This window comes from Pristis pectinata, chromosome 5 (genome assembly GCF_009764475.1).
Source record: "Pristis pectinata isolate sPriPec2 chromosome 5, sPriPec2.1.pri, whole genome shotgun sequence".
NCBI lineage: Eukaryota > Metazoa > Chordata > Chondrichthyes > Rhinopristiformes > Pristidae > Pristis > Pristis pectinata.
In genome coordinates this window covers 45,662,686-45,675,372 of record NC_067409.1, presented here as the reverse complement: position 1 = coordinate 45,675,372, position 12,687 = coordinate 45,662,686, and the positions used below count along the sequence as shown (strand labels likewise).

The 12,687-nt window shown below is 37.6% G+C and overlaps 1 protein-coding gene across 12 annotated transcripts in view; it reads left to right on the top strand.

Moving 5' to 3' along the window:
- The window catches only part of tpk1 (thiamin pyrophosphokinase 1), a 254,012-nt gene that overhangs the window by 99,287 nt on the left and 142,038 nt on the right, over window positions 1-12,687 (top strand). For all 12 annotated transcript variants that reach the window (XM_052016641.1, XM_052016649.1, XM_052016650.1 and 9 more), the window contains one exon: window positions 4,189-4,284. In XM_052016641.1, the coding sequence (XP_051872601.1) occupies window positions 4,189-4,284 (96 nt within the window). The remainder of the gene's footprint in view (window positions 1-4,188; window positions 4,285-12,687) is intronic.

Below are 12,687 nucleotides of genomic sequence, written 5' to 3'. Positions count from 1 at the left end.
GCACAGATGCTGCCTGACCTGCTGAGTTCATAGAGCAGTTTGTTTTTTCTTGCTCCAGATTACAGCATCTGCAGTCTCTTGCATCTCTAAAGAGTTATTAGGGCTAATATCTATAACTTTTTCTTAGGGGGTGAATTTGAGTGGCACCTCAAAGGGAGAAAAATAAGTTGTAAGCTGGAAAAGGTAAATAAGGCCATGATACTGGCAACTGAAGACACAGGCAGTCCTTCTGAAATAGCTAACATCAGTGCTCAAAAGACAATGAATGAGCTCAGATACCTCAGGGTTAGATGGCTGACAGAGATTATAGAAATAGGGAAAGACAAGGCTGTGATGGGAATTGAAAACCAGTATGAGAAATAGAGGCAGTATTTTACTTGGAGCCAAAGTAGGTCAGCAGGTACAAGATTAAATGAGGGAGTGGAATCAGTTCATGGGCATCAGTTTTGGATGACCTCAAATTTGCAGAGTGAAACAAGGGCGGATGACTAGGAGAGCATTATGATAGTTGAGTCTTTAGGTGACAAGAGCAGTGGTTGAGGGTTTAAGCTGCAAATGAACTGAAATCTTGGGATGTTAATGATGGAGAATTTAGCATTCGTAATGCCTTTTAATGTTGAGAGGATGTGGTTAGACTCTAGTTGGAGGTGATTATTGCGTGGCCCCTGTGCAGTGTAAATGTTAATCACCCCTTGCCTGGATGTTGATACTCTTGATGCTGTTAGGTTTTAAAGTGAGTTGAAGTGCCAACCAACTTACCACGGTCAAGAAAGCTCGCCAGCGCCTCTACTTCCTCAGGAGGCTAAAGAAATTTAGCATGCCCCCTTTGACCCTCACCAATTTTTATCGATGCACCACAGAAAGCATCCTATCTGAATGTATCACGGCTTGGTATGGCAACTGCTCTGCCCATGACCGCAAGAAACTGCAGGGAGTTGTGGACACAGCCCAGCGCATCACAGAAGCCAGCCCCTTCATGGACTCTGTCTACACTTCTTGTTGCCTCCGTAAAGCGGCCAGATAATCAAAGACCCCCCCACACACCCCAGACAATCTCTCTTCTTCCCTCTCCCATTGGGCAGAAGATATAAAAGCCTGAAAGCACATTCTACCAGGCTTGAGGACAGCTTCTATCCCACTGTTATAAGACTAGTGAACAGTTCCCTAGTACGATAAGATGGACTCTTGGCCTCACAATCTACCTTGCTATGACCTCGCACCTTACTGTCTACCTGCACTGCACTTCCTCCATAGCTGTTACACTTCATTCTGCATTCTGTTATTGTTTTACCTTGTACTACCTCAATGCACCGTGTAATGAATTGATCTGTATGAACGGTGTGCAAGACCATTTTTTCACTACCTCGGTACATGTGACAATAATCAACCAACTTACCAATTTGCCAAAGTTCAGAATTTATTAATTCGCATAACATGCTAATGGCAGAACCCATTGGTTAAACAAAGCAGAATCATGATACAGGAAAGCGTAAAGTTACAAACCAAATTAGACCAAAGAGCTGGCTGCTGTGTACTTAGATGTGCTTCATAGAGTCATGGAGTTAGACACAGAAACAGGCCCTTCAGCCCACCATGTCCATGCTGACCATCAAGTACTCATCTATACTAATCCCATCTATCAGAATCAGGTTTATTATCAGTGACTTGTATGTCCCAAAATTTGTTGTTTTGCAGCAGCAGTACAGTGCAAAGACATAAAATTACTATAAATTACAAAATATATAAGTAGTGCAAAAAAAGGAATAATGTAAGTGTGTTCATGGGTTCTTGGACCATTCATGAATCTGATGGCAGAGGGAAAAAGCTGTTCCTAAATCACTGAGTGTGGGTCTTCAGCTCCTGTACTTCCTCCCTGATGGTAGTAACGAGAAAAGGCTTTGTCCCAGATGCTGAGGGTCCTTAGTAATGGATGCTGTCTCTTGAAGATTTCCTTGATGGTGGGGAGAATTGTGCCTGTGATGGAGCTGGCTATAACCCTATGCAGCCTCTTGCGATCCTGTATATTGGAGACTCCATACCAGGCAGTGATGCAACCAGTCAGAATGCTATCCACCGTACATCTATAGAAATTTGCAAGAGTCTTTGGTGACATTCCAAATCTCCTCAAACTCCTAACAAACTAGAGCCACTGGCAGGCCGCCTTCATGATTGCATCAGTGTGTTGGGCCCAGGATAGATCCTCTGAAATGTTGATGCCCAGGAACTTGAAGCTGCTCACCCTTTCCACTGCTGTCCCCTTAATGAGGACTGGTGTGTGTTCTCCATTTAGTCCTTGGCCTTCTATGCCTTGGTAGTTCAAGTATTCATCTGGATGCTTCTTAATGATACTTAATTACCATGACCTTTATTTGCTGTCTCATGTCCGCATTTCGAGAAGTCCTCCACTCAAATATTAATGTCATAATGACCAGATTTTAAGGATGCCTACTGAGGGATAAATATTAAAAAGATAACTGAGGAAAGTTCTCTTGCTCTTCTCAGTAGTGGTCGAGGGATATGATACATTACAATTGCGCAGTGGCACAGCTCTTAGAGCCACTGCCTCACAGCTCCAGCGACTCAGGTTCAATCCTGACCTCTGGTGCTGTCTGTGTGGATCTTGCACGTTCTCACTGTGACTGCATGGGTTTCCCCCAGGTGCTCCGGTTTCCTCCCGCATCCCAAAGATATGAAGGTTGGTAGGTTAATTTACCACTGCAGATTACACCTAGTGTGTAGATGAGTGGTGGAATCTGGTGGGAGTTGATGGGAAGGTGGGTTTATGGTCGGCACAGACTCCAGTTTGTGATGACCTGTATGGTCAGCACAGACTTGATGAGCCGAGGGGCCTGTTTTTGTATAGTTTCTCTCTGATTCTTGGATTGAAATATTTATACCTTTTTTTTGATCTATCAGTTGTGCAGCTACAATCCTCAGGCCTATCAACAGCTTTGAAATTTATGCTTGTCTGAATAAAGCTCTTATCAGTTCTCCATGCGGTTAATGCTTCACAGCTTTGCATTTTAATTGTAATCTGAAAGGACTGTCTTGAGAATGTCTAAGAAAAAAACCCTTCTAATGTCTCATATGGTCTCTATTTTATCCTTACTTAATCTCTGTGTTTGGATGATGTACTCCATATTTGTCCCAGCATCTTGCCTCTTATCAATTTGCTTCCATTTGCTCTCTCTTGGATTTGTTTACCCATTCTCTCTCTACTTTTGCAAACATAATTACTTATGGCACAGGAAGAAGTTTGCATCTTTTAGCTCCAACAATCTGCTCTGGACAACATAAGAGATATTGTATCCCAATGAAGTAGTGGGTCCTGACTGCAATTTTAATATGATGACCTGTATGGAAATTTGAAGCGAATTTCCTTTTGGCTCAATCTGGTGTAGAACAAAAGAAGGCCAATATGCAAGGTTTTGTTTTTTATTTTAATAATCCAAAGTAAAGTAGGATTACTGTTCCAGAGGCTACAAGGAAAATTTAGGCTTCATCGTCCCCATTTCCTCCTTCCCCATTTTAATCTTTACAGGAAATCTGGGCAACTGATCCACTGTTTACCAGCTCTCAACAGGCAGAACACATGCTACATAGTTTTCCATGACATTTTGCCAATTTCCCATCTAAAGCAGTTGAGAAATTGGCTGCAAGGATTTAATTAAGATGCAGGAACTGAAGAAACTTGGACCTTATTTCTAAGCCAGTGAGTAGGTTTCCATCCTCATTGCATACTCACTCACAGCCGACCTGGAATTAAGATTGGGGTCCATACTCCTTTGTTGTTCTATGATTAGATTTGTGAGGACCCTTGCGGGTAAGTTAAAGTGAAGCTGTAGACTGCTGTTTCCCCCTTCCTCCCCATTCTCGTTTCCCTCTCTTGGTCTTACTGTGGATTTGAACTTAATCCAAGTATGATTACATCATATCTTTGCCAATTTTGGTGCATAATCAGTCATTCAAAGGTAATAAATGTAGCCCATGGTCAATTTAAGTATATTCTTTACATGGTGGATAAGTGACTATGCTGTGTTCCTGACACGCGTGAGCAATAAATTACCACATTAATTCTTGGATATTACCAGTTCACAGAGGTACCCATTATTGTATTTGATCCTGGCTGTAAAATATGCCATGCGTTGTATCTATTTCTTTGCCATCTATAATCTTTTGTTTTTCTAGGAGTGTGAGATCATTGATACAATGGATCAGGACCTCACCGACTTCACAAAATGTTTACAGATACTACTTCAGAAAATAAAGGAACAAGGATTGAAGGTAATTTGCAGACATCCAATTTTTAGAGTTGCTTCAAAGGACTCTGACCAAATTGCCTTAGAGAATTTTCAGTTTTAACCAAAAGCTCAACTTCATTGCTTTAAAAAAAAAGTCATTAACCTCAAGAAAATATTTGGTTAAATTTTGAACTGCTCACATTACCCTTTGCCATGGATTTATCTGTTCCACGCCAGTGCGGTTGATCCTGCTAATTGAGAGCATCTAGGAACCAAGTAGCAAATGCCAGTGTGATGTGTAGGTCCCAAACTATGTAACTGAGACATTTCTTTCTTTTTCAATCTTTTTATTGAATTTCAAATTAATTTCAAATTAATATACAAACATTAATGATTACACACATGGTGCGAAGGGATCAGGATAACAATAATAACAATTAATATATACCCTCACAGGGAGTAAAATATATAATCTGAACCTCCCAATCTCTTACTAAGTGAACATGATACAAAAAAAATTTGAAAAGAAATTTAACTATATGAAAAGAGAACCCCCAAATAAAAAAAAATAAACAAAAGCAAACCAAAAACTTTAAAAGAAAAACTGGACAGATATTTCTTCAGTTAAAAAAGACGTTATTATGTTGTTAGCTCCGTTCCTCTATATTCAAAGGTTATTGAAAGGGATTTGAGAAAGGTCTGCTTATATCATATGGAAATACTGAATAAATGGACTCCAAACTTCCTCAAATTTAAGCAAAGGATCAACAGTACCTCTCCTAATTTTTTCTAAGTTTAAACATGTTATAGTTTGAGAAAACCATTGAAATGTGGTAGGAGGTATAGGATCCTTCCATTTAAATAGAATGGATCTCTTGGCCATTAATGTAACAAAAACAATCATACGACAAGCAGAAGCGGATAAATGGCCAGAATCCAACATTGGTAACCCAAAAATTGCAGTAATAGGATGGGGTTGTAAATCAATATTCAATACAGTTGAAATAATATTAAAAATGTCTTTCCAATATTTTTCCGAAAGAGGGCAGGACCAAAACGTATATGTCAAGGAGGCCACCTCCGAATTACATCTGTCATATATAAGATTTATATGGTGATAAAAATGGGCTAACTTGTCCTTCAACATATGGGTCCTGTGAACCACCTTAAACTGTATCAAAGAGTGTCTAGCACACATTGAAGATGTATTAATTCATTGGAGAATATTTTTCCATGCCTCTATAGGTAAAAGTATCTGGAGTTCTCTTTCCCATTCATTCTTAATTTTATCAAGTGTCTCTAGACGTATTTTCATAATCAGATCATAAATTATTGCTAGCAAGCCCTTCTAATAAGGATTAAAACCTAAATTTTTTTCCATAATTTCAATTTTATATGGTATCAGAAAAGTAGATAAAATAACTTTTAAAAATTTCTAATCTGTAAATATGGAAAAAAGATGTGATCTAGGCAAATTGTATTTATTAGACAGCTGTTCAAAAGACAAAAATTAGTTATCAATGAATAAATCACAAAAGCATGTTATTCCCTTCATTTTCCATAAAGAAAAAGCTAAATCAATTCTGGATGGTTGAAAGAAAAAATTGGATTGGTTAGGACTTGATAAAATGAAGTTATTCAATCCAAAAAATTTACGAAATTGAAACCATATTCGTATTGTATGTTTAACTATTGGGTTAATCATTTGTTTACTCAATTTAGGAAGTGCAAAAGGGAGAAGGCTCCTAAAATAGAAGCTAATGAAAATCCTTGCACGGACTCATACTCAAGATACACCCATCGAGGACATTGAATTACATCTAAATCTTATGCCCAGAAAATTAAATATCTAATATTAATTACCCAATAGTAGAATCTAAAGTTAGGCAAAGCCATACCACCATCCTTTTTTAATTTTTGTAACTATTTCTTACTTAACCTTGGGTTTTTATTCTGCCATATATATGAAAGAATTTTAGAAATGATAGAAATAGCCCCTTCCTTGAAACTCCTTCAGAAACCTTTAAGTGCCAAAACCATGCCCCCAATTTTGCTGTCTGCCAAAGTTGTCAATGCTTATGAGTGTTTCTGAAACTGAGAAAAATATTAAACTAAGAATGAAATAAATAAAAAGTAAGGATTGCAAAGATATTGAAAAAATAAAAGGAAGATCACTTAAATGTACTTAAGTCACTTTTACATTATTGAAAACATTAAAGCAAATGCAAATAATTGGTAACTTACTCATTCTTGCTTTTTTTGCATGTTGGCATAAAGTTGCCTTTCAACTGAATAGATTATCCTGGCCCAGAATTGAAATGCAGATTCTAATAAGGTTCTGGGACACTGTTGAACTCCATGTGGGGTTCAGCACCGGAACACAGGTAGCAAATCACCAGAAGAGCTCTGCTACGGAAATAGGACTTAGTCCAAAAACTTGCAGGCATTTATATGGGTAACTTCCAGTGATTCAAGCAAGCAAGCACATGAAAATCCAGACCAATCTGAGGGTGGCTCAGTGGTGTAGCTAGTAATGCTGCTGCTTTTCAGCTTTTATGATCTGGGTTCAAAGCTGATCTCTGGTCCTGTCTGTGTAGAGTTTTCATATTTTCCCTGTGACTCCATTGGTTTCCTCCAGGTGCTCTGGTTTCCTCCCAAAGTCAAGTGGGTTGGTAGGTTAATTGGCAACTGTAAATTGCCCAAACTGTATAAATGAGAGGTAGAATCTGAAGCGTGTTGATGGGGAGAATAAACTGGATGAGAGTAAAATGGGTGCTTACAGGTCAGTGCAGAGTTGGTGGATTGATGAGCCTGTTTCAGTGGTGCATGACTCTGACTACATCAAATTTATGCCATTGAATTTAACACCAAATAGCGATGGCATATTCCCATTACAGCAGCCAGCCAGTTCAATTCCCTTCACGTAACGTCAAGAAACAGCTGAGCACAGAATATAACAAAGGGTATGGGAAAGATGACAACAGCAGCTGTGGTTCTGAAAACTTGCACTCCAGAACTAGTTCTACCTCTGGAAAAGTTCATATAGTATAGTTACAACACTGACAACTATGTGACAAGGTAGAAAATTACTTGGGTAAATTCCACTCTCAAAAAGCAGGATAAATCCAATCCAGCTAATTACTGCCCAATCAGTTACTGTTATTCATCAGCAAATGATTGAAGATATCATCAGCAGTGTTGTCAAGCAGTACCAACTTGCCAATAACCTGCTCATTGATGTCCGGTTTGGATTTCATCAGACCATACATCTCCATTTCTCATCGCAGCCCATGAAACAAGGAGTTGAATTCTCGAGATCCTGAACAATGAACAAATTTTAAAAAAATATTGAGGTTTATTTGGATGTGACCAGATATGAGAAGTTAGGAAGATAAATCACGACCTTGTTAAATTAAGAATGAACCTGGTAGTTGTCCTCGTGTCTTTCAAATTGCTGCATTTTGACAAGTAGTAACACATTATTTCTATTTGTCAAAAGGAAAGGTACAAAGGGTACGAATGTGAGGTAGTCATTAAGAAGATCTTTCTCACAATCATTTGTTGAAGAACAGCTCATAAATTCACTGAGATGCCTGTGAAAATTACATGAAATGTTTTTCTCATTTCTCAGATTTTCTTTTGACATAGAAGGAGGTAATTGAGCCCATCGAGTCTATGTCGCCTCTCAGAGTAATCCCATTCCCCTGTTGATTTTCTATGTAATCTATTTCCTCTCACATGCTCATCAACTTCCCCCGTTATCCCCCCCCCCCAACCAAATGTCCTGCTGCCCACATACACTGGGGGGTGGTATGTAAAAGTCAATGCTTGATCTCTGTTCCCTTGTTTTTATTTTAGGAGTGAGGGGGAAGCAAAAAATATTAATTTCCTTACCCTGTTCTTGGGATTTAATATTAAAAAGAACCATGTGGAGAAGAAAATGCAGAAGATGGGCTGAATTTTCAGAGATTTTCAGTAATTCCGTGTGGAATTCATTTGTGCATTAATCAGGGAAATTGTATATGATACAAGCTTTAATCTCTTTCTGGTTTGCTTTACTGGGGGGTCTCCAGTTGTTGCCTTTGGTGCAGATATCTTCATAGCATCATTCTCATTTTCTGTCTTGTCTTCAATATTCTTGTGGTATTTACTGCAGAATAAACTGCATGTGATTCCTTTACTCATTCTTTGGATTTTACTTGCTCCAGAGGTATTGTGGTGATATTTAGACCAGTCTAGATACCTGGATTCACAATCCAAAGTACACCAGTTCAAATCCAAACATTGCAGTTTCAGAGTATAAAACTAATGCCCATGACTATCAGATAAACTCAGTTGATCCATGAATATTTCTGCTGACCAACATGTGACTGCAGTCCACACTGCTGAACTCTATTTGATTCTTGTAATAGCCTCGTGAGCCGCACTGATGTATCAAAGTGCTGCAGCATTTCGAGAAGGCAGCCGACTGTCACTTTCTCTAGAGCAGCGAGGGTTGGATAATAAATGATGGTCTTGATGTGTCAGCCACACCCTGACAATCAGCTTCCATCATCCAGGAATTCTGAGATCAAAATTTTAAATGCTGTTTTGCCTTTGTTGGTAATCCCTGGAACAAGCTAAATTAAAAAGTTTACATAGTTTGTGATATTCCTTAGCCCCTTCCTACTTCAAAAGAAAACTAAGGTAATGGAGGCATTGTATTATTCTGTCACACAACTGCTAAGAGGTATACTAATGAGGGCCTTTCAAAATGGTTTCTTCAACACTCCAGACATATTCTTCTATTTTTAATCTGTTAATTAATTAATAGTATTACCATGCACATTATTAATTCTTCCATGGCATAGTTTGCCATGAAGATGACATATGTTTGTGAATCTCATCGTTTTGCCTAAATCCCTCACAGTGTACTAACTTTATAGACAGTAATTCATTTCAGTGGCTTGTTTGGAAAGATGCATGAAAAGTCTAATATAATGATTTTGTACCTAGGAATGCTCATGTATCTTTTGGTGCAAGTTTGCTATGAAGAACTGGCCTTAAAAATGATTATTAATGCAGATTTAAGTAACTTTAGTCATTCTTAATCTAAACAGAAATACAGATATCCATTACATAAGTAAAATAAAATTAAAGCATAAACTATTTTTAAAGAACTTTTATTAATTGTTATTCCATTAAAGACCATGCCGTTTATTTTCCTGGTGATTAAACAATTCATTAATCACAGAAGATTTTTTTCTCAGTTCTGTGCCAAAAACTTTCTGAAATTAACTTTATCGACTCCAAATTAAAATGTGAATTATTATGTAGATGATAGTGATTGTTCCTGTGCAAAACTTCACTGTTGCAGACTCCAATGTGCATCCTTTTTAAATCAACAGGGTATTTTAAATGGATAATGACTGCAACAAAAATATTTAGTACAAATAGAAATTTAGTATAAGTGTTAAACTTTCACAGAGGACCAGCACAAGTGGTATAAATAGGGTAGAATTTTAACTATCCATCCAGGTGTAAAAATTAAATTGCCTTTTGGGTGCAAGTTATGGAAACTGCCTGATTTTTTTTTCACTTCCATTGAAACCTTTTTAAAAGGCAAAGAGGATAGTGTAGAAGATGGAATTCTACCAGAGAAAGATAGAGATGTTATATAAAAAATGCCACAGAGATCTTTTATGCTATTTGTTAAGATGGCAGCTTGCCTGAGCCTTGTTGCACAGGAAAGGACAAAATAATTATTGTCAGTGTAGGTGGAAGTAGGCAAACAGATGAAAATCTGGTTAGGGAGGAAAAAAATGATTAATGTTGCATCAAGAAAAGGGACAAGAACATAAACACATTTCCTTTTAAGATCAATTGTGGCGATTAAAACTTTACAGTTGTGTACATGTGATAACCAATATAATGAGAAAAGATGTGGAGGAATAAAGAATCACTAATGAGAAAGAAGAATGAGGTGAAAGTTATGCTCCCAACTTTAAAAAACATAAGTCATACCTCAGCTGGAGTACTGCATGCAGATCTGGTCACCACTCTGTAGGAATTATGTAATGGCGCTGGAGAGGGTGCAGAGGAGGTTCACCAGGATGTTGCCTGGTTTGAAGTCCTCCAGTTATGGGAGGGAGACTGGAGAGGCTAGGTTTGTTTTCCTTGGAGTGGAGGAGATTAAGAGGGGACATCACTGATAGGGTAGACTGCAAGAAACTTTTTCCCATATCAGAGGTAGATAAAACTAGAGGACATAGGAAAAGGGTAAGGCCTGAGAGAGTGGTGGAAGCAGAATCGCTGACAGCATTTAAGAAGTGTCTAAGTGAGCACTTGAATCGCCTAGGCATAGAAGCCAAGGGTCAAGTGCTGGATTAATAAAGGTGGGTGCCCCCTGGTCAGCACGGACATTATGGGCCAAATGGCCTGTTTCCATGCTGTATGAATCTAACTCTATAACACTAAATGAAGCAATGGATAAACAAAGAAAATGAAATAGTGGATAATGTGAAAGATTTTTCTGGTGACCTACAACATTTTGTCATCCAGTATCCACAAAAGCCTCTCTCAGTTATCAGAATATCATCCTCTAACATACTGGAAAATTTTCATTGATGTCCAATGCAAGCTCCCACAGCTGCCTTTATCAAGCCAAACTGTTAGGCATTTTTTTGTTCTTGATACGTGGGAGGGGTACCTTTGACAATTTTTTGCTTCCCTGATACAGTGTTGGTGGTTCTTTTCCTTGGATCTTGACTTAGTGTGAAATTATGGACACAATTGTTTTTGCAATAAGGCTCAAACGAGAGGATCACCTGAAATAATTTACCACAAGATCCGTGCATTAAGAGAGAAACTGATAATGACAGCTGTGTTAGATCTATTACAAAAGAGAAAATAAAGGATCTTGGTGATTTTGGATACCAACTCTCCACCAAAGTATGTTATTTTGAATATGCTGCATTGAAAGATAGTGTTTAGCTTTTATTTTTGGCTTGCACAGACTACACCCACTGCTGTTAATAGGAAAACAATATTTTACACCCGAGAGAAGCTGCAGAATGCTTTCTAAAGACTTTTTATTTTAAGTTGTAATGTAGAGAGCTGGAAAAATGATGTATGCCTCATCTTTATATTATAAAATCTTGGACTACTAGTTTGTGAGACAGTAAATGAAACTGCTCTTAATATTAGGGAGATAGACCCCTCTGTATTATATGAGAGCTATCACCCATAATTTACATTTTTGTGGGAATCACAAGATGCAAACTGAATATGTTACGAATAAACAAATTAAATTGTAAGATTTTAGATTTGAGTATATGAAATGTTTATTAATACAAGGAAAGACATCAGTTTGTTGGAAATCATTTTGTTCAATTTATTGCAATGTTAAGTTCAAGTTCAAGAACTGAATCTTTAAGGACACTCTGATAGGAATGGTGAATGCTGCTTTTATTAAAGTATCCCAAAGCGTATAGACAGAAAATTACTTAGGAGCTTTGGTTTCTTTCAAGCTATTGATGTGATAAATTAATATTCACAGAAAGATGGGTAGATAATGTCCAAACATAAATTTCCCCTGTGATCAAAACTGACCTCAATGTGCGCCTCGTCACAATTGTAATCCCCATTAGACAGTAATAGGATTCCTTGGGTGTAGAAGGATTAGTGACTGCTGAAATGCATGAACAACTGATGATAGCTGTACCTGTGAAATTCTGTAACTAAATAAATTGATTTATCTTATTTCCCTTAGTGACTATTTATGGAACATAGGCCCATACCATTTTTTTTTCAAATGCAATTAGGCCAACTGCATCCTAAAGTGATTAATTCCAATGCTATATGTTAAGTAAGTGCTTTTTTCACCTGTAGAAATTTAACAGTATGGGCATGAATAGAAACATCGCTGGTAAAATGAGGTACATTTACAGGAATCAAAATGGAAAATAGAATCTGTGCAATGGCTGCAGTACTTTTCATTTCGTAGTGGTTTGTACATTTCTGTTGAGTGGATTGAGTGAAACTAATCAGTAGTCTATGATGAAAGAAAGGACAATTGTATTTTACTTGAGCCATCAGGTTTTGTGAGATGTTTATGGTGTGAGAACTAAGAGGTTTATGCCATGGGGTAGGGGGAAAGGACCCAGAACATGACCTGTGCCTGTACCTAATCAGTAAGAATTTCACTGTTTTTACACGATTTCACAAATTAAAAGCACTTATTAGTTCTTGTTATACTTTTTTAAAGTATACATTTTAAATTAAGTACCAATGAATTGAAACTAATTTACTACATTTTTCTTAGGCAGATTTTTTTTTGTGCTGAGCTTACTTGTTGATAATATTCTGCTGTATTTACAATAGCCAACATTTTTTCCCATTTTAAGCCTGTCCGCTATCACTGTCAAGTAAGCGCTGGGAAATTTGACTTAAATCTGACCATATGGGA